Source organism: Episyrphus balteatus, chromosome 4 (assembly GCF_945859705.1).
Source record: "Episyrphus balteatus chromosome 4, idEpiBalt1.1, whole genome shotgun sequence".
Classification (NCBI taxonomy): Eukaryota; Metazoa; Arthropoda; class Insecta; order Diptera; family Syrphidae; genus Episyrphus; species Episyrphus balteatus.
The window spans coordinates 79354835-79378331 of NC_079137.1; the positions used below are offsets into that span (position 1 = coordinate 79354835).

Here is a 23497-nt window from a genome sequence, read left to right on the forward strand (position 1 = left end):
GCTAGAGGTTGATGGAAGATGATTCGAAATTTTCTTTTCACTATAACAAGAGTTTTAGATTAGTAAAAAAACATAGTAGTAGTTTAAAGGGTATACTTACACTTTTATATGAACCGTAGCTCAGCAGTTGAAACCAACAATAGATTTTTTTTCGTCTGAAAGAAACAATAGAATATTTTTTAAAAATGTTATCTCGACAATTTTTATCTCTACACGCGTCCGCTAAAAGCCAAGATAAATTTCAAAATATAAGGGGACTCATAAGTACCTACATTTATATCTACATTCAAGAGTTTTAAGTATTAAGGCCTTAAGCCTGGTACGCAGCTCGAGCTAAATTTTAGCTCCCATACAAATTATAGACAAATTTTAGCCGAGCTAAACTGAATCCTATACAAATTATCGATAACTTGTATCGGAATTTTATCTCCGCTAAAATTTAGCTCGATCTGCGTACCACCTGACAAACAATTTTGGTTCTATAAGGCTTTACAGATGCAATTGTTGCTTCTGTAAAGCATTATAGAAGCAAAATTGTTAGTAGGGCAGGCCTTAACTAAAATGACCTAACAAGTGGGAAATTTACAAAAGTAAACATTTTTTATTTCTTTCAAGTTCCATTTGTTTTTGAAAAAAAAACTACAAAAATTGTTTTTTAAACCAAAAAATAAGCTTTCTGCATCATTATTTTTAAGTTTTGGGTCTGAAAAACTATCACAAAATGAGTTTGGAAAATTTTCACTTTTTGACTTCTTGCAAATGGCGCGTTGTAGTTATACCTTTAGATGAGTAAAAAAAAGATGGCAATAGTTTTAAGGGTAAATTAATATTTGATTACGATTTTATTTCGGATTGAAAGGCTCAACTACATTTTGCCAATTTTTGCAAAAGTAAAGTAAACATCGCAGTTTATTTATGACAAAATAAGTGCAAATTGTTTTTAAAACCAAAATTTTTTTCTGTATCATTTATACAAATTTTTCTGGGACATTGGTACATAAAAGAACGCATGGTAACATGGTAATAGGCATGAAAATAAATTGTCAAAAATGCTAGGTCAATTTGAATTTCAAATCAAATCAATTTCCTATACGATTTGACATTTGAAATGAGAAAAATGGCGAATATATCTCATTTTTGGGCTCTAATGAAAACACGCTATAACCAACCAACAACAAAAAAGGTATATGACTTAAAAATTTTTGATTTCTTCGTTTTTATGAAAGCTGTAGACCAATCAGATCTCGTAAATTACTTTTTGTCCAATTGGTCCTAGCTAAAGTGACACATACACAAACGGCAACATTTCATTGCTATTGCTATTTTCTGCCATTGATTTCTTTGTTATATACTATTGGTTATTCTAGTAAAACATTATGACAGGAGCGCTTTTGTCTGTTGTATCACAAAACTACTGGAAAATTTTCAATCACAAAAAAACTAAAAACATAAATACCCTTCTATTAACTATTTGACAGAACAATGCCAAAATTTTCCAAACACAGTAGCTTTAAAATAGGACGCAACCTTAAAAATTCTATTAGGTGTGTTTTTTATTACCACCGGTCTTAACTGGACAAAAAAAAACGCAGTCGGGGCTAAGCAATTTACATGTTAAATGCAACAACACTTTAGGGCTTAGTTGTTTAGCCCGGAGAATTCTCTGGGCTTAACTTTTTCAACAGATTTAAATCTGTGCTACCAAATTAACTTGTTCGTAAATTGTTTAGAATTTGTTTAAAAACATCAAAACTGATGTTTGGAATGACAATTATTATTTCAAATATGTATTTAATAGTTAGTTAAACTTTTTATTTTTCAAAAACATACTAGAAAACCCAAAAGCGAAAAATATGACAACTCTATATTTTTTTGTGTCAGCTGATTTCGGAACATTTAATATGCAGTGCTGCCAATTTTTCTCGGTAAGCCCCGAGGCGTTTTTTTTATCCACTTAAGACCGGTGGTAATAAAAAACACACCTATTGTCGTTTATTTTAAGACTAGTATAGAGATGACTTTCATTTTTTTTTTTTGAAAATTTTCACTTAAGTTTTTCATGCCAATGTAAACATGGTGTTAAATTTCACAAAAACAAAATTTTCATTTTCGAACGCACTTTTAGTACTAAAATAGTACTAGATTTGTATTTGTCTAACAAAAAACCTACCTTACCGACACGCCACTTTTCAGTTTGACTTTTGAGTTTCTTTTTTGAATTTATATTGAAAAAAAATGTTTTGTTTTTATTTACATTTTATTTCTCAAAATTTTAATAAATTTTCATAAACAATTCAATTGTATCAAGTGAATAAATAATGTCTATACATTCCGCCAGCTTGGGTGAAAAAATTGAAGTAAGTTTTTGAGTGATTTTGATGTAAATTTGTGCATAAAAAAATGTTTCTCTTCCCAATAGGACTACGAAGTCTTGCAATTATTAGGAAAAGGTGGCTTTGCCAGCGTCTACAAGGCAAGATGTTTAAAAACAAATATAATGGTTGCTATAAAAATGGTAAATTAAATTAAATTTAATTAAATAAAGTCGAAATATATGGAATTTTTGTTTAGATCGACAAAAAACTCATCCAAGGTGCCGGAATGTCGAATCGTGTCCGCCAAGAAGTTGAAATCCATTCACGACTCAAACATCCTTCAATTCTCGAATTATACACATTCTTCCAAGACCAAAACTATGTTTATCTTGTCTTGGAATTGGCTCACAATGGAGAATTGCATCGTTATTTGAAACAAAGTATGCGTCCGATGAATGAAGCCGAAGCTGCCAGCATTATGAGACAAGTTATTTCGGGTTTGTTGTATCTACACTCCCATCAAATCCTCCATCGAGATATCTCGTTGTCCAATCTTCTACTCACCAAAGACATGCATGTAAAAATTGGAGATTTCGGTTTGGCCACTCAGCTCAAGACGCCACATGAAAAACATATGACAATGTGTGGTAAGTTTGTAGGTTGTCTTAAGCTTCCCTCCTTGCTAATGTATAGGCCCATAGGGCCCTAACGCTAATACTGTCAGACTTTGTGTTGGATAGTTGTATAAGATGTTTACTTGCTGTTTTATTACTGTGCTATTTTATAATAATCAATTTGTTGTTCATTTATTATAGTCGAGTCAAATTAGACATAAAATTTGTAAAATCTCGGAATCCAGGGAAAGTCGATGCATCTAAAAAACGAGTATAGGGCTGCATTATAAAAGGGTCAAATAAGAAAGTTAAAAAAAAAAATTTCACCGCTCTCGATTACAACAGTTTTTATAGACCGTTTACTGTCATTCCGTATGCAAGCGTCAATCGGAATTGCTGTCTCATTTTAGATTTTGATCAAACTTTGTAGGGATGTTCTCTAGGACTGTAAGGAAGCAAATCCATTATGATTTAATTTTAAGTTGCGTGGTTTCCCCGCTACCCGGATTCGAACTTTTTCAGAAGGTCATTTTTATGTTATTATAGCTTTGCGTCTACTAAAGATATCTTTTTGTTTGAAACGCCATTTTAAAGCTTAAGAGTAGTAATTTTTGAATATATATTAAAAAATTACGTAATAATTATCCCTGAATTAAAAATAGTTTTTGAAAAACTGGTCATTTTGCTGATTTTTCATGGTTTTTGACTGGCTCCAGAACCTTGGCTATTATATGTAGGAAGCTTATACTTACCAAATATTAAATATAGATATTTTTCAACAAAATAAATCTAAAATGAACTCGATGGCTGTACTCCTTATGTAAAAATTTTAAGTTCAAAGTATAGAGAATTTTAAAAAAGCTAATTTTTATACTGTCATTTTCTACGATTTGACTAAACGAAGAAACGTGAAACTTACAGTATGTTAAGCTAAGAGTACGAACTAAATATACTATTAATTTCATGCTTCTATCTTATGTCAAACATAGTGCAATCATAGCCTTAAGTAGGGTTTTTTTGGCTTTTTAGCATTTTTGCGAATTTTCAAACAAGCGGTACACTAAGAAGATATGAAAATAACACAATTTTATTTAGAGGACTTAAAGTTAAAAGTTTCAACTTAACACACTGTTAGTTTCATGTTTCTATCTTTAGTCAAATCGTAAAAAATCATAGTATAAAAAAATATTTTTTCAAAAAACTCAAAACTTTGAACTTAAAATTTTTGCATAAGGAGTACAGCCATCGAGTTCATTTTAGATTTATTTTGTTGAAAAATATCTATATTTAATATTTGGTAAGTATAAGCTTCCTACATATAATAGCCAAGGTTCTGGAGCCAGTCAAAAACCATGAAAAATCAGCAAAATGACCAGTTTTTCAAAAACTATTTTTAATTCAGGGATAATTATTACGTAATTTTTTAATATATATTCAAAAATTACTACTCTTAAGCTTTAAAATGGCGTTTCAAACAAAAAGATATCTTTAGTAGACGCAAAGCTATAATAACATAAAAATGACCTTCTGAAAAAGTTCGAATCCGGGTAGCGGGGAAACCACGCAACTTAAAATTAAATCATAATGGATTTGCTTCCTTACAGTCCTAGAGAACATCCCTACAAAGTTTGATCAAAATCTAAAATGAGACAGCAATTCCGATTGACGCTTGCATACGGAATGACAGTAAACGGTCTATAAAAACTGTTGTAATCGAGAGCGGTGAATTTTTTTTTTAACTTTCTTATTTGACCCTATTATAATGCAGCCCTATACTCGTTTTTCAGATGCATCGACTTTCCATGGATTCCGAGGTATAAAGCTAATTTGACTCCACTATTAGTAGAGTAACTAAAGCAAATTATTGGGGAACCCAGCCGAACAGCTCTGATCAGGGTTCGGACTTTACTTCGATCGAAGTAGATTTACTTCGATTTTGGGAAAAAAAATAAAATCTACTTCCTTACTTCTCTTTTTCAGGATCTACTTCTATTTCTTGATTGAAAAATATTTTTCAAATAATAAATTTAGAGAAAGGGATTTAACTTCAATTTTAAATCTGGTCGAGGCATTGAGAAATAAAGCTCAAATTAAATCTCAAATGATGAATGGAGGTCAATTATTCTTCGAATTCAAGATATAAATAAAGTTTATATAAATAAAGTAATTTGACTGATTTTGGAGAATTCCTGATCAAAAATTTGTAAGATTATGCTGAATTAACCGTTTTACCCCAAAGCACCGTTACAACCACTAGATGAGAAAGGTTTTTTGAAAAAGATTATAATAAAAAAAGTAAAGAAAAATAATTTTGTTGAAAAATAATTTTTTTAGAATAAATTTTTGTAAATAAATGTTCTGAAAGTTTAATTTTGAAATCTACTTCCGAAATTTGGGATCTACTTCACTTTTTTTTTCAAATTTGCTTCGAAATTTTGAAACTGAAGTCCGAACCCTGGCTCTGATTTTGACGATTTTTTTTTTTTAAACGTAGGTAATTAAAAATACTTTAAACTTTAAAGTCTATAGATTAAAAATTGCCGATGTTTTCGTATTGTTTTTTAAAATTAAAATAAAATTTTTTTTTAACAAAACCATTTTTTTTGCTTAAATTTCATAAAACAAATGATAGCAAAACATTCTCTAGGTAATTTAAGGAAAACAAGTATAAGGCAGTAAGGGACAATCTTCCATCGTTTAAGCGATAAATGCAATTTTCTCACAATCTGACCTCAAACACAAAAAAAATATTTTGAAAACAACGGCAACACCTACAATATTTTAAAATACATTTTTAAAAAGCCAGAAGCTCATTCTTATCTCTTAAATTTAAATCCACTAAATTTAATGAAGAGTTTTTGAAAAAATGGTCCTCAAACTCAGAATTAAAAAAAAAATGTAAAAAAAAAAAAATTTAAATGACTTTTCCAAACTTTTTGTAATAAAATATGAATTTATTTAAAAAAAATTTTTGGCCATAAATATTATCAGTTGAATTCCGAAGAGGAAAAGGTAATATATATTACAGTTTAAAAAAAAAAATTAAAAATTACTTCAATTTCAATGGGTTTTTTTGATATATTTAGCTTTCAACAGTAAGGGTTATTAAATTAATAAAAAATAATTTTATATTTAGAAGTTGAACTTTAAAAAAAAAATAAGTTAAATTTTTTTCCAAAACTTCTGTTCAAAATAGTTCTTCGAAAATGAATTACTTTTTAATTTTTTTCATAAACCGTAATACATATTGACATTTCCTTTTAAATTTTCAAATCATAATAAATGTGGCCAAAAAAAAATTGAAAAAAAAAAATGCATTTTATATTACGAAAAAGTTTTAAAAACGACATGTTAAAATTTTTTCAATAATTTTTTTTTTTTTTTTCAAAAACCTGAGTTGAGTTACCATTCTTTCAAAAGCCCTTAATTCAATTAACTTAATTTTAATTTTACAAATATGACTAGGCTTCTAGCTTTTTAAAAATGTACATTTAAATATTGTAGGTGTTGCCGTTGTGTTCAAATATTTTTTTTTGTGTTTGAAGTCAATTAATAAGAAAATTGCATCTATCGCTTGAACGATGAAAGATTGTCCATCACTCCCATATATTTTTTTTTCCTTGAATTTCCTAGACAATCTTTTGGCATCAATTAATTTATGAAATTTAAGAAAAATTTTTGAAAAAAAAATTTTTTTGTTCACAAAAATCTTCAATAAAATTTAAAAAATCCAAACGGCAACATCGGCAATTTTTAATCTATAGACTTTAAAGTATTTTTAATTACCGACGTTTGAAAAAAAAGATCATCAAAATCTAAGCTGTTCGGCCGGGTTCCCTAATATTGCCAATTTTTGAGCTTTAGTTACTCCACTATATATGTTTGTTCTAAAACATTATAATTTGTTTATTGTTTTTTTTTTTCAATTTTCAATGCGAATGTACTAACGCGACCCCTATTTTCATTTTAAAATTAAAAAAAAATAATCTTTTTATCCTTTTCTTGGACCCAATGCAACTTTTGCAGGGGTATGTTTTTTATTTTCAATTTTATTTGTTCCCTATGATCGGCCGAATGGCAGGATGGATTCACAATCTGCAACAGGATAAAACGATGTTAATTTAAAGATACTTTTACATACCTAATAATAAATTAAATTTATTCTTAAAAGGGGTCCGCAAACAGAGTTGCCACTTCCAAACAAAATTTGCGCAGTAGATCCATAAAAAAATGCAGTAGATTAAAAAAATTCGCAGTAGATTGTATTTAACACAAACAAAATACTCGTATGTTGAACTAACAGTCTAACTTTTCTTATTACTATTTACTAAAAATAACTGTACCTGTCATATACAAATTTCGGAAAAGTTGAATTTTCTCAAAAACGGCTGCAACGATTTTCTTTAAAATAATTTAAATACATAGTTTTTACGCAAGGTCTATCTTTCCATGAAAAACATTTTTTTTTTTTTTAAACAATTTTTAACCATTTTGAAACGTTTTTTTCATATCTGGTTTTCTGTTAAACTAATTCTTCAATTTCAACGAAATTTTTCAAATAATAATTTCAAATAATAATGGGCAATTTCAGCGCCCAGCCGAATTTCATCTATTTGACGACCTCTTCGTCGATTATTTTTCGTGCTTAAAATTTAATAATTCCACCATACCCAAACAGCAAGAAACCATCGGATCTTATTTAACAAAACCCTGTCTTGGGATACCCACATTAAAGTGGCAGTGGGTAAAGGGTATTATACCCCTCTCAAAACATATTTGATGCTGGCAAAATCACTTGTGGTCCCAATACTTACATACGAGTGTGAATTTTTTTTGCAATTGTGATGCTTAATGTTTAGGCTACATTAAGCATCACAATTGCAAAAAAAAGGCGTGTTTTGTTGTTACTCAGTATTTTACTGAGTTGATATTTTATGCTGTAAACAACAACAAACGATTACATTTATTTATTTTTGATAATCCTTGTTGAAATTTAAAAAATGTATAAGCTTATGGCGTTTTCGATTGGCAGTCCGGAAGCGTCCGGAATCATTCTGAAAAAATTTTATTCACACAAAACTGTCAGTTTTGTACGAATAAAACGCTTTCAGAATGATTCCGGACGCTTCCGGACTGCCAATCGAAAACGCCATTAGTAAACCCACAAATAAAAAAACTTTTGTTTATCCTTAGCAATTATTTGTTTTGAGCTAAGTTACCAAAAAATGGCGGCTTATAACAATATAGCCCGTTACTTATTTGGATTGCGTCGATTTGATCGCATTTCAAAATTTGCAATGCGTATTTACGACACTTCCTTCGATAATCTCTTGCGTTATAGAACTCTTGTTTACTGTTCAATTTAATTTAGACTCAACAGCCCTGCAGTCTGTAGGTTTAGTTCCTCAAACAGAACCCAACAGCTTATTCTTGCCTAACAATTTCTTATTAGCGCCATTTTTTTAAGGAATTTGTTAAATTTGCTTACTTTTTACAAAAATAAATAAACTAAACTAAACTCACTTCTAGGAACTCCAAACTACATATCTCCCGAAGTTGTTTCCAGACTCTCGCATGGTCTCCCGGCTGATATCTGGGGACTCGGCTGCATGTTCTATACTCTACTCGTTGGACGACCTCCATTCGACACCGATGCAGTGCAATCTACGCTAACAAAAGTCGTCATGTCCGACTTCCATATGCCCGAACATCTTTCCTACGAAGCCAAGGATCTGATTGACAAGTTTCTGCGAAAGAATCCTAACGAACGTATTTCTCTGGAAGAAGTTCTTCGACATCCTTTTATGATAAAGCATTCGGTTGCAGAGGATAAGACTTACAATACTACTGTGTCATCAGTAGACAGTGGAATCATTACTTTTTCAAGTGGTAAGGTGGCCTACTCTCTGATTTGTTTGAAGAATTCATTAAAAATCTTTCAGGATCATCTGGGAACTCTCGTCAACTCTTGCGTTCTCGATCGAATGAGAAGTTCACACCGATGGCTCTTGGCCAAATCCAAGAACATCATCCTTACAATACCTCCAACTACTCCTCATTCCAAAATCCTAAACCACAGCAGTTTGATAGTATGGAAACTGATTCGACCCGATGGCCTCCTCAATCAGAGCCACCAACTTATGCTCAAAACTTTAACCAGTTCTCTCACAAACCCGTCGATCCAGGTGGTGGATACTTTTGCAATGAAAATCAACCTCCTGCTATGCATTATGACCAATTCGAATGTTTGCCACCAAAATCTATCCTTACTCCTTCTCCTCCTCCACCCCCGATGATTCCCGTAGCTCCCAAAGTCGAAGAGAAAATCAGTGTTCCGCCTTTGAACACTGAAAGACTCCAGCCGACGAGGCATAAAACTAAGAATGCCATCATGAGTATTCTGAAAACAGGTGAAGTTGTAATCGAGTTTATTAAGTACAAAAGTCGGGTTCAGGAAGACCGAATCACAGATATCATTTGGATCTCTAAAGATGGCATGAGAGTTGTTCTTTATCAACCAGATTCTGGACGGTAAGATCCAAACTCTCCTTTTCTCTTTCCAAACTAACTTTTCTCCCCTTTCAGAGGCCTTCAAATTCGTGATGAACCGCCAGAAATGCCGACAACAGGTGCTGATGGGATCTTCAGTTATGAAAATCTACCATCAAAGCACTGGAAAAAATATATATATGCCTATCGCTTTGTTAGCTTGGTCAAGGGTAAGACTCCGAAAATCACTTATTACAGTTCGCAGGCAAAGTGTCAACTGATGGAGAGTATGGTGGACTTTGAAGCTTGCTTCTATAATGGCGCCAAGATTGGTAAATCCTCAAACACTCTCAAATTTGTTGATCAGAATGGAAGAACACTGACTGAGGCGGCGAATATGCTTCCAACGGCAATGCAATGTCTGCATCAACACTTTGAGGAGAGTCTTAAGCATTGTCATGCCATTTCGAATGCCTTGGAGTTGGTTCAAGGTAATGGTAGTTTGTGTTTTCCAGCGATTATTGGCAGGAGACCAGTTCATGAGGTGACTGGACAGATATCGAGTATAAGGGACAACTCGAATTTTGCATATTCGACTCCAAAGTCACAACAGGTAAAACGAGGGAATTCAAACATAAACGAACATTTTCTAACCTAGATTACTTTTATCAAAAGGGTTCATTCAACTTCTCTGTCAGTACTCTTTCATCGGTGAGAGGAGGATCGAATAGTAATTCTGCTGCAGTTCATTCGAATGTTCCAATTAAGAGGGTTAATGTTCCTGGAATTGGTATTGCAACTGAGGTAGTTTTATCTTAATTGTTTATTTTGTTCTTCTTGATTGGATCTTTTTTCTTCCTCATAAAGCTATCCCATGGAATTGTACAAATTCAATACCACGACGGATCGCACATCTCGGTGATACCTCAAGAGCAAGGAGGTGGCATTACATTCACACAATCTTGTGGAACATCCACACACTTTGCCCACCATGAAGATTTGCCACATTTGGTGAGAGAGAAATTAAATGACTTGCCTTTGGTAACGAGACATTTGAATAATGCCTCACAGACGAGACAAATTCAAAGGGATTTTTATCCATCGACACCACAAACTGGCAAATTGCAACCACCAGCTTCTCAGCAACAAATAAATCATCAAATGAAATATTTTAGATAAAATGTTTATATTTTGTTGTTGTTTGTTTTTTTTTACTCTATATATATTTTTTTAATATTAATAATTATAGATTTATTACTTTTTTTTTATATATTTAAACGAATACATTATATTTAGAGACAATTTATTTTCCACAAATAAACGTTATTTTTGTAAAAAAAAAAAAAAACATGTAAAGACTGTTAGTCTTCATTTTTAAAACGAGGCACATATAAACTATTATAAATCGATTTGACATAAATTAAAAATAAAAAAATATTCTATACTTTTATGATAGCAATAAAAACTATAAAAAAAAAGCAGCCTAACTATAAAATAAAATTACTTTAATAGAGAACAAAAGCATTTTCATTTACCAAAAATAAAAATTGAAATCTAGTTTTGTAATTGTGTACGAAATCTGTGCGTATAAAAAAAAACCTTTTTAAAATAAAACAACAACAAATGTTCAGACAAATGTCAAACAGAGGAGTGTGTGTGAAAGTGCGTGTGCTTGTATGCGTGAATCTTGATAAAAATACAGAATCAGATTTTTGAATCTCAGATTCTTTTTTTTTTAATCTCAAACCGCAAATAGATCATGAAATCTGAGATTTTTCCACTTTATCCCCTCTTCACCCCCTCTTTCAGCTGTCAGATTCACAAATCTGATTCTGAATCTCGTCAATAGAAAACGACAATAGTTTTGGTTTGCTATACAAATAGTACGTATACGCCACAGTGACCGTATTTATATTTTTCTGGAGAATAAATAGGAAGATACAAAAAATGTTGTTTGTGAATTCAAGTCATTATCAGGTGATTATTATATAACTTTAACCGGGACTCGAAGCAAAAACTCCAGGTTAGCAGTTGAGCTGTGATGTGATGGTGTACTACTCCGCTGTACAATTGGGGATACCTTTAAGCTTTTTTTTTTACCAATTTAACTGCAAACTTCTTAGCTGTTTGGTAGTTTTAACTTAGGTTTTTATTGTAAGATTAATATATACAGCTTAGTTTTAAATATTTTTTTGCACTTTTATAAAGAAAGTTTGCTTAATTATTTTATTTTTTTCATTTATCTAAGAAATTTTTCATTACAACCTTTTATTTACTTTTTTTTAAATAATTGTTATGGTTCCATTTTAAATCGAATTCTGTTACTTTTATTTTTTTGTTACTCATCCTAATAACAAGTATCTATGTAGGTTATGTTAATAGATTTTGTGTGTATTATTTTATTTATTTGAAAATGTAAAATTACAAAATTACAAAAGGACGTATTCCTTGTTTCAAGACTTTTTCTATTTTTGATATTATGTATGTAAATTTTTTATTGAATATTTCAATATAAACTTTTTTAAATGACTTTGCCAAAGGACAGATTCGATTTTTAAATTCTTAAATTTTGAATGTTTTTAGTATCTATTACATACATGTATTTGTTTAAATATAAAATTTTGTTGATATATATTTTTATTTAAGTTAAACATTGCTTCTTACTGATTGTATATTGTTGAGTTTTTTAATGATATTTTTTATGATTAAAGTTTAAATTCTATTTTAATATAATTTATATAATTTGTATATAGATATATTTAATAGAGACTATAATATAAAGAATAGCATTTTTGTGTATATATTATTAACAATTGAATGCAATTATTTATCTAAGTACCTACTGGTGCTTTACTTGTTAAAAAGTGATAGTTTTATATTGTTCTTTTTTTTTTTTTAATTCTTATTACATAAATAGTTTTATACATATTACATTACATAAGTTATTAAAATTAATATTGCTTAGTTTTTTAGTAAAAAATTGTTTCTTGTTGTTTCGTAGAAAATGTCAAATATTTCATCAGGTGGTTGTTTCGTTAAGTGAAAGCTTAAGAAAATTAAAAATAATTTCAAAAGTAAACAAAAATAAATAATAATAAGCGAACAAAAAAATCCTCCGTATAACTCTTTTAATACACAAGATAAACACTTGTGCCACACACAAAAATATTGCGCTCATCGAGAATTTTTCAACAATAATCCCAAAGGATATTACACAAAAGTAATGCTGTAACATTTGTCATATTGGAAGCTGTAAAAAAAAAATAAATAAACAAAAAAATATGTATGTTTTAAAGTAAAATTTTATTAAAAAAATAAGATTAAAAGATTTTAAATCTTTACAAATTTATTGCATATATTTTGAACTAAAATCTAAAAAAAAAAACAAATTTTAAAACTAAAATAATTCAACTAAACAAGTCAAAAATAATCTTAAAGATAGAAAAGAAACTCAGGAAAAAAAAGATATTTATAAAATTATTTAAAATTCATTTGCTTCACTTTATTTTTCATTTTATTATTAATTTTTTTTTAAAACTTAACCTACAAATTTATTAAAATTTGTAATTTTTAATATTTTTTTAATTTTGTTTAAATTGTGTACAAAATCATATGTATGTAAAATTAAATTTATCTTATATCTAAATTATTTATTTTATTTATATGCTTCAAATAAAACTTCATTCTTATGTGTGAATATTATTGTTACAAATATGTGTTTTTTTAAAACTTAATTTTATAACAAATAAAAATCATAACCGTTAATTCGTTGGTAGAAATGGAAGGAAGAATGATGTTTTGTTTCAAGCTTATAATAAAGTTTTAAATACAATATTCTGAAGAAAACTTTAGTCTTCTGTTTTTTTTTTTTTGTATTAAATAGTTTTTTTTTTATACATAAAATAGTTTTTGTACATAAAAATACAAAGATATTTTGTAATAATTTTGTGTGATTTTTTGTTTGTTTGTGTAATAGCAGAATTACAGAAGAATCATTTTGAGCAAACTGTGTTGTGTATGTGTTGTATATAATAATAAAAGAAGATTAATTATAAATCATTAATTAAATATTAAATAATACAAAACCCAAAAATAATTAAATTGGACGGAATATACGGGAATTGTTTTGTAGAAAGAAATTATATTAAAAAAAATAACTAAACTAAGTTAAAATATTATAATTAAGAAAAAAGATAAAAATTAGATTTAAAAAAATAAAACTAACAGCTGCCTTGCATTTGTTGCACAATCTTAAATTAAAAAAATGTGATTTTTTTGTTTTGCGCTGTGTGATGTATCGATGTTGTTTGTGTGATTGTTTTTTTTTTTTGTTTTATTTAATATTACATTCTAGTGATATGTTGATCTCTTGGTGGCTTGGCAATTAGTTTTGATTTTTTCATTTTGTTTAAAACAAATATAATTCAAAAAAAAAGAAAAACAACTGAATTTAAGCCAAAGAAATATAAAATTAAACTAATCTTAAAAAATAATATACAAAAGGGGATAAAAATGAACGTGTTGAACGGTTTGTGGCAGGTTTGGAATTTAATAATAATTAAATTAAAAAATTTAATTTTTATTTTAGCTCAAAATGAATCTTCTGGAATATGTCCTAGAAACGATCTTTTGATGTTGCACTATACTCGAGTTCGTTTAGATTTTGTATTTCTTGGAGTTCTTGGAATTTTTCATGATCTCTGATGTGGGCATAGTTTGCTGAGAGGCACATAAGATAATGCACCAAGCTAAGAATGACCAATAGAGTTGCCAGAGTAGCTAGAATGAACATTACTTCGGCATTTTCAACACCATCTTTGCAGAATGCTTTAATTTCGTATTTATCGCAAATTTTCATTTCTTCAATTTTCGTACTTGCTGGGAACATGAAATCTTAAAAAAAAAAATAGAAAAATATTCATTAATGGCGTTTTCGATTGGCAGTCCGGAAGCGTCCGGAATCATTCTGAAAAAATTTTATTCATACAAAACTGTCAGTTTTGTGCGAATAAAACGCTTTCAGAATGATTCCGGACTGCCAATCGAAATTACTATAAGTAAAATAACAAATACTTGCTTTTTTTATAATATTAAGCATTTTTATGTACAAATTAATAACAATAGGCGTGTTTTTTCTACAACTCAGTAGCCACTCATTTTTTTATTTTATTCGAAAAACAATAAAAACAAATACTTACTTGTGTAATTTTTATTATTGTTTTGCGAATAAAATGAAAAATGAGTAGCTACTGAGTTGTAGAAAAAAAACACGCCTGATAATTAATAATTTTAATTTTATTTTATAAGAAATGTAAAAATGTATAAAAATATAAAACTGGTTTTAAAATTACTTTTATGTATTTAGTAATTTTTAATGCTTTTGACTAAAATTCAAATATTCGTAACCTGCGTTTGAGTAGAGTTGCCAAGTACCTACTTGTTCGAAGTTTAAAATGGCATCTAGGAGGACCTTACCTTAAATTTGATGTCTTGCCTTTAACTCAATCAGATATCATACATTGACCCCCTTATTGCAAGTGTCGTTTAACATTGGAGGCGATATAAGTCGATCGAATCGATAAATATCTGTTTTGGCAATCTCTTTCGGTATCTTTTTCGACAAAGATACTTGCTATTGTGAATTATGAACTTGATTTGAGCCCATAGCAAAATTGTAAACGAAAAATATCTAACGATAAAAAAAATTGTTGACAGTAGTTAGAGATTCATAGCAGCAAAATTCATTTTCGATGATCGACAATCGACAAAAAAGTCGTCTATCGATGGATAACTGACACTCGTCTTAGGCTAAACAAAAAAGTGTTTTTGGTGTTTTTTAGAATTTGAGTAGGTTTGCCGAGTACTTAATTAGTTATATTTTGGAATTAGATCCTTTAGGCGTAAAAGAAATCAAACATTTTTTTTTTTCAAAAAAGATTTTTTGTTGTCAATTTTTTAAACATTTGAATAGGGTTGCCCCATTTGTAAGTCCGCATTCTTAAAATTATTTTTTTTTTACAGTGTAACGGCGAAGCACAGTGGTGCCTTTGTTGCTTTTTGGCTTCAGAATTCATTTGCACGGCCATTTCTTGACGAAATGTCATGAAATTTGGTACACTGAAGGATGTTTATATGGAGAATACGAAAAAGCGGTCAACTTTTTTTGATTTAAAATGGCGGCTCCAAAATGGCTGCCAGAATAAGCCTTTAAATAGAATTTTCTATTTCAAAATTGTATATAAGCTAGAAATTTTGCCTCATTCAGGTTTAAATGTTTTTAGATCTTAAATATAGAATTTATAGATTCATATTCCATAAAAAAAAATCAGAAATTTTTAAAACACACTTTTAGACCTCTTATTACGCTATTTCATGGATATTTTTGCACCATTTACACATCTCTTTTATTTATGTTTTATACAAAAATTGAGTATTTCGGGGTTATATGATTGCCAACAATGTTTTTAAATCAATATTATAAAACATGATATATTGAAAAATTTCAATGTTCAATAAAACTAAGAATTTATTTTTCCGGTAAACCAAAATATATCTTTCTAATAGATTTTAATATATTAAATTCAAATCCGAAGTCGAAAAAATCTATGACGTTTTTGAGATATAAGAAGTTCAAAACGAATTTTTATCTACGAAACGTGAAGTCATAGATTTTTTTTTACTTCGGATTTGAATTTAGAATATTAAAATCTATTAGAAAAGTAGATTTTGGTTTACCGAAAAAACAAATTCTTAGCTTTATTCTACATTGAAATTTTTCAATATATCATGTTTTATTTGTATTATTGTATTATTTATTTGTAAAATTCGTAGTTTATCATAGAGAAAATAGTCTCATGCAAACCCAAAAACTAATTGCCTGAGTATTTGTCACAAAATTAAGCCCTTATTGTCTAGCATTTTGTTGGTAATAACAGAGTGCTTTATTTTCTTTTTGAAATTTAATAAACCTATTTAAATAAGAGCCTTCAAATTTTCTTGAATAGAATAACAAGAACAAGGTAGTTCCTAATTACAAATATTCAAACAATATTCAATTGCCTCTCTACAATCTATATGTATAAGGTATTGCTCTAATAAATTGTGACTTCCTTCCGTAACAGTCCCTATAATTTATATAAATTTGCTCTTGTTTCTACTTCAAAATCCACACAAAACCTCTTCATTTATACTCAACAAGCATCATTGCTATGTTTACTTCAAATTTCTATACTCTATCCCTATGTTTATGTATATTAAATGCATGATATACTTACAAAATTGTGTCAAGTCAATGCAGCTCAACGACCTCTCAACACTCGAGCACATATTCCAGAACATCGTGTAAATAAATGTTACAATCACAAGGAAGCATAAAATCAACGTCCAAACGAAATTCAACAAATATGTCAGTCCCATCAACTAGAAACGAAAGCAAAGAAGAACCGTCGTCAATAAAAAAAGAAGAAAGAGTTCTATATTTCTTTTACTAAAATCCCATGCAATAACTTACCACTGCACAGGAAATTCGTCCGCCCACTCGAGACCGCCACGCTCGATACACTTTGTACCGAGTTGCACCAGTTGCAAGGAATCCCACAAATAGTATCATAAATCCAAGAGCAGCCATCCCTGCTGCAATTATCGTGAATATCATCTGCACGGCTTCAATCCTAGAAAAAAAAATAGGTACATAAACAAACCAACATTTATTTGATGGCAAATACTACATTGCTAGTACTCAATTTCGCCAGTAGAGAGAGTAGTTTACACACTTACCATATTAGTCGCAAGTGGAAAACCTGGTCCATCATGATTATCGTGAGCGAAGCACCACGATACATCGTTCCACAGAATATACCCACCCCCAGTAAACACATGAGGGTGGCTATTAGAGTGGCATATGGTATTCGCGCCATGCATGATTGACAGCAGTCACCTAACGGTACAGAAAAGAAAATAATTAAAGTCAATGTCAATAGAGTGTGGAAATGGAGAAAGAGACGAAAAAGGAAAAACGAAAAACGAAGCACATCTCTGTGGATGACGGATACACTACTTTAAGGGATACCCTTGATGGTGGTGTGGTATATTGGCACCCCATTGGGCGCCAATTAAAACCGAATCTGACATCCACACAGAAGGAAGAATACTCAACAGAGACGACACAAAGCGCAATGGTGATGATGATGATGGCGTTTGTGATTATATATTTGCCAGGTTTAATGAGCCACAAGGTGGCACTTGTGATGATTATTTATGGTTAAGATGGTAGTATGGCAAAAGCTATTTGGTCTTTCTCTTTCTTCTTTCTATACGCCATCATCCAATTCAACATCCAGGATGCTGCTGTTCATTTAAGTGAAACGGTAAACGCACGGTTAAGACTGGGTTCCCTTTTTCAGCAAAGTCAAATCTCATGTAAAAGCATTTGTGTGTATTAGTGAATGTGTTTCGCTCTCTCGCCATCGAATTCTCTGGTTTTTTACTCTCAGGATGTTGGTTATGGTTTTCATTCATTGTCTCTTTGTGAGATCGCCATCGCACTCACGCTTGCGGGGTGACATGCAAGTGGATGTAGGTATACATAGATCTTTATATAGATATGGTGTTTAGGACGAAAACTGGTTTGAAATTCAATATTTTCATGAAAGATTTCTGGAGTGTATATCTATTTATTTTTGAAATGAAAAAGAAACTTGTTTCCATGTTGCTGTTGTGGATGGCATTTGAGTTTTTTGTGTATCAGAGAAATTTTTTGCATTATAATAATAATTATAGTTGTTCAGCGGAGAAGCAGGTAGAGGATGTGTTATATGGGTGCATTGATATAATATACTTGACAGTATCCTTTGTGTAGTTTGTATAAAAATATGAGTAGATGCGCAGAAGGATTGATTTTCAGGTTCTTGCTCACTTTTGAGTTGTTCTTCGTTGAGAAATTTTTTGTCTCGCACTCGCGCGTGCCGGCTGACATGGAAATGTATTTACATACAATATATAGAATGTTAAGGTTCTTATGTGTATGTTGTTTGAGGATGGACTCGATATCAATCCAATTTACTTTCAACACCTTTTTAATAAAGATTTTATTAGAGTCACCAATGCAATGAACTCAGTTCGTAACTGAATCGATTTTGTTTTTTATTTACCTATACGTACATTATTAGGAAACAAAAATAAGGCAGCATTAATAACTTATAAGTTACTTTTTTTTAAACCTTGAAATTAATTTTTCAATTATGTACCTAATCAAAGTTTAGGGAAGTTTTCAAAAATAATTTTCAAGCTCAACACTTTGAAAAAAAAATGATCTATTTTTTCAAACTGATATTTTATTTATAAATTCAGATAGGCATTAGCTACTTTTTTGCTTCTGTTTCCTCAGTAGGTGTAATTTTAAAAACTTTTTTTTGCTAAGGAAACATACTGAGCATCTTCACCTATTCAAAACTATTTCTATAAATACCATCAAGTGCATTCTAACCACAAATACACTTATATAACCCTTTACCCATTCCCCCGCGAAAATATTACTTTTATACCTACAAACCTACAAAAAAAAAAAAACCGAATCCGCAACATATAAACAAAGACAATGAAAAACAAAAGGACATATTTATATTATATAACCCCGCACGCACGCGCGAGTGTAGTATAATAAACAATACAACCCAGAAATCAACCTAAATATGGAAATAAATCATTGTGCACATGTCAAATGTCAATACACATTTTTACACACAAACAAATGCATACCACATATCTAATCCTTTACCTATATCCCCGCACGAGCAATGTGAATATTACACAATGCAAAGAATTTCGCTGACACAAAAAAAAACCCAAAAGTGTCAACTCGCAAGCGCGGGTGCGCTATTATAAACACGAAATGAATTGTTAGGAAAAACCCAAGAGTCAACAAGAACAAAACAACCCTTTTTGAAAACCAAAGATATTGATCTTGCAAAAAATATCTACTATCTACCTACTCTCTGCATCATCTTCATAATTTCATGAATGATTTCTGCCTGCCTGAGTGAGGAAATAGGAAACAAAAAAAAAGTATTATGTAAACACAAAAAAAAAAAACAAAATATAACGAGAAAATGAGAGCGCAGGTTTTTTTTTTTCAATAAATAGAAAAGAACAGAAAAAAAAGAGTTCATCAGCGCCAGCTTATGCGTGGCATTCTTTTGAACTAAATTTGCATGTGTGCGTGATCAATGGAATTTTCAAAGTAAAAAAAGCTAAAATAGACACTTTTTCAACAATTTATATTAAAATTACTGTGAGCAAAAATATATATTTTTTTTTTGAAACTGATTTGAAATATAATGAAAAAAAATAATAAAAATAAATTGTGGATGATTTGACTGCCCCTTCCTCAAAAACAGAATGCAAATATTGGTTTATTAAAATCAAATTTTTAGTGTGTAAATAAAAAAAATATTTTTTTTTGGCAAACGGGTTGCATGAACAACTTTATTAACTTCTCATTAAAAAATACAAAAACATTTTAAAAAATAATCACGCTTTGCCCCACGACTAAAATGCTAAAAAAGTGCATTTTGACACCTTTCCTTCAAATTAACCGTTCGAACTAACTTCAAATTAAATTTTAGAAATTTTATTGGATTCTCCTTATTTCACTTTATTGTTTTCTTTTTGTTTCATCTAAAAACACCAATAAACGGTAAAGTTATTCTAAGAAGAGTGAGTAAAAAAACATGAAATTACAACAAATTAACGAAGCTTTTTTTCTAACAAAAAAAAAAAAAAAAAAAATCTGTTTCACGCATTGCATGAAAACACAATTAATCATTATAAAACAAAAAAAAAAAAAATAAAAAGTTTATAAACAACGGTGCCCCAACCAAAATTCTGATTCAATCTAAATTTGCAGGAAAAAAATCATTTTCGACCCTTATAAAAATCGCACAAGAAATGTTTCTAAAATTAAAATGATGCAAAAATATTCGTACGTTTATTACCTTTTCAAAAAAGTACGTTTCATAAGATTATCTTATAAACTGCAAAAGTTATACAACAATTAGTCAACCATCTTCCATTAAAATGCTATGGAAACCCCCCCTTAAGTGTACACAATGGATGAGAGTATATTATAATGGAGCACTAGACATTGCACATTAAGCTCACACAAGTGCAGTATTAGGGAGAACGACATTTATTAGACATTCAAGCTCAAGAAACAAAACCAACAACAACAAAAATAAATAAATAAAGAAAAAAACAAATAAGATGAAGTGCTATACTATATGTGTGCTGGTTGGTGGTGATGGCGTGCGAGTGCATGTTAAATGGGTTGAAAAATTTTGTCAACGAGTGATTCCATTAGCTGAGGCATTTTTTGTGCTCGCAGTTATTGTCGTCGGATATATTAATTGGAGCGCAATAATATATGGAATGTATCAATTAATTGTTAATTAATTTAACCCAAAAGAGAAAGCAATCAAAAAGTCAATGTATCACGTACAAATTGAATTTGAACATTTTTATGTTTTTTTTTTATGTTTCGCTGATCGTTTAAAGTGAGATAAATCATTTTCATTCATGCTCGTATTATATTAAAGCATTTTTATTAACTCAACTAAAAACTGCACAAATTATCATAGGACAAGTCATCATGGACAGCGTATCACAGGACAAATCAACTCAAAAAAGCATTTGAAGAGAACAAAATTATAAAAAAGCACAAAAAACTGTTCTTTTTACAAAAGAAAAACACTCAAATAATATGAACTGAAAATGAATGTATTCCAATCAAAGCTTGTGATAACATTAATCATGATGGGATGTCTATGATGAGTTGTCCTATGATGATTTTTGCTGTAATTTATTGGGTTGATTTTCCTCGAAAGACTATAAAACGTTGATATTTTGACTTCTTTACATTTTTACTGAAAATTACTCACTTGATATTACTTATCTAAATTTTTTTGACTTTGTAGGTCTTCTAAGCTTGATAGCCGTTTTATCTCAAAATAAACTTTATTCACATAATACGGGCATGAGGATTTGTTTTAAACATCAAGCTAAAACTAATAACGTTTTCAACCCTCAATTTTCCCAGTGTAGAAAGATTAATTTCTATTTTTAGAAATCAATCCAATCAATCAAACAAAATTTAAAATGGTCACTTCTTTTCCATTGCTCACTTAAATAGAAATAATTTTCCTTCTTTGTCTTTGTTATGAAATTAATTTTAATTCAAATACTTTTTATAATCAATTTAGTTATTGAAATGATAAATGAATACAATCATCTAAAATGGAGATTATACCTATAAATCCACAAAGCAAATTGCCCTGCCTATGTAATGTCCTTTCTCTGCCAAATGTATACTCATTTTTTTGTTTTGTTTAAGGTATGTATTAACCAGAACAACCCTAACATTTAAATATTAAATTAAAGTAACAAAGCGTGAAATTTAATCAATTTTGTGGCGAATTACCGTAATCATTCACTATGGAATGGAAGCAAATCTCTTAGGAATTTCAAAGTATTAAAAGGATAGAATTTTTTGGGTTAACCCAGGTTAATATTAATTTAGAATAATTGAGGGAAAAGGGTTTATTTTTGGAAAAAAAAATGTCTAAAATAATTTTTGAATGAAATACAAAAGAAATGAATTATTGTGTTTTTGGGTATTTAAGAATAAATGAAAGGATATATTATTTTTGCTAAGTAAAAATATAGAAATGGTTTGTTTTTCATTTAAGTATACATTTTTACTTGCGGTTTGAAATGAATACGAATAAAATAGTGAAATTTGAAAGGTTAAAAAAATTTGTGGGTGTTTTCTTTTTTAATTTTCTATTTTCTTTTTTTTTGCGGTCGATAAAAGATTATTTGCTTAATTTTAATAAAATTTCGAGCTCGTGAATCCAGAACTGCCACCTCAAAACTTTTTGACAGACTAGTCTAATCTGTATGTCCACCTTGTCCATGTTTGTCCACCCAAAATTTTTGTTTGTCCACCCTTCAAAAGTTTTTTTTTAAATAAATGCCCACGGCATTTGAGGTAGACGTATAAAATCAATTGAAATCGTTTTCCACCTAGAGTTCTTAATCCATACCAAAAATCCGTTCGGGAAATACATACCTATTCAAAAAAAAAACACTTATTCGCGATATATGTAGGTAAAATAGGAAAAGTTTAAGATTCGGAAAAAAATCGAATTCAAGATATCAATTTTACATGACATTACGATGATGAAGCGATGATGAGCGGTTTTCTTCCCTTGAGGAAAATTTGAATTGAAAACTAATGGTAAACCTGTCATATAACGGAAATAGAAAAGATAATTTTTTTCGAAAACGGCTCTAACGATTTTGATTAAAATTTGTGTGTGTAGTAAAACACATAAGAGCCAACTTTTGAAATAAAAAAATATTTTTATTACCGTTATTAACGGTACTTGCTATAGAACGTTTTTTTTGTTAGAAAATATCTCGTACAAGACTAAACCGATTTCAACAAAAAATTTAATACGAAAGATAAGAAAATTTAAAAACACATTTTTTGGATTTTTAAAAAATATTTCAAATTTTTTTTCAACTTTTTGAAAACGGTTGGTGAAAAATTTTTAAATTTCGTTTTTATGTGTAAATTAATTATTTCTTCAAAATGGCATTCCAACTTTTTTATATATAAAAATTCTTTTCTTAAATAACGGCTCTAACGATTTTCGAAATATTTTTTCTAAAAAAACTTGGCATACTTGGTTTTTTGTAAAAGATCATTTAAAACGGTGTTTAATTTATTATAACAACAGATTTTATTTTTTTTACTCTACTTATGAATCTCTTGAAAATATCAATTTTTAAATTTTCCTAATTGTCTCGAATAAAAAGCTTTATCAATAGAGTTACTTTTACACGGAGAAAAAAGTGTCACCTTAATTTAAAGTGACAGTCATCTTAGCAAAAAACCATGCAGAAATCCGCTTAAATTAAGGTGCGATCCGCTTTATTCTATGTGGTCTGTTTTCTCCGTGCACTAAATTTAACTGAGTTTAAGTCGAATCACCTTATTTTAAGCGGATATCACCTTAATTT

General features: G+C 29.7%; 2 protein-coding genes across 3 annotated transcripts in view; one reads left to right on the forward strand and one right to left on the reverse strand.

The window, feature by feature from the left end:
* The first annotated feature begins 2215 nt into the window (after positions 1-2215).
* LOC129919547 (serine/threonine-protein kinase PLK4) lies at positions 2216-10813 on the forward strand. Its single transcript, XM_056000464.1, has 8 exons — positions 2216-2357; positions 2420-2515; positions 2572-2962; positions 8459-8818; positions 8872-9460; positions 9515-10031; positions 10094-10222; positions 10286-10813. Exons 1-8 carry the CDS (start codon positions 2319-2321, stop codon positions 10595-10597), a joined length of 2433 nt encoding a protein of 810 aa, XP_055856439.1. The 5' UTR covers positions 2216-2318; the 3' UTR covers positions 10598-10813.
* A 2891-nt stretch (positions 10814-13704) lies between these two features.
* Positions 13705-23497, reverse strand: part of LOC129917848 (neuronal membrane glycoprotein M6-a) — a 28822-nt gene continuing 19029 nt past the window's right edge. For both annotated transcript variants that reach the window (XM_055998035.1, XM_055998034.1), the window contains 4 exons: positions 17195-17354; positions 16929-17088; positions 16693-16837; positions 13705-14311 (listed from right to left, as the gene is read on the reverse strand). In XM_055998035.1, the coding sequence (XP_055854010.1) occupies positions 14034-14311; positions 16693-16837; positions 16929-17088; positions 17195-17354 (743 nt within the window). In that variant the 3' untranslated portion in view covers positions 13705-14033. The remainder of the gene's footprint in view (positions 14312-16692; positions 16838-16928; positions 17089-17194; positions 17355-23497) is intronic.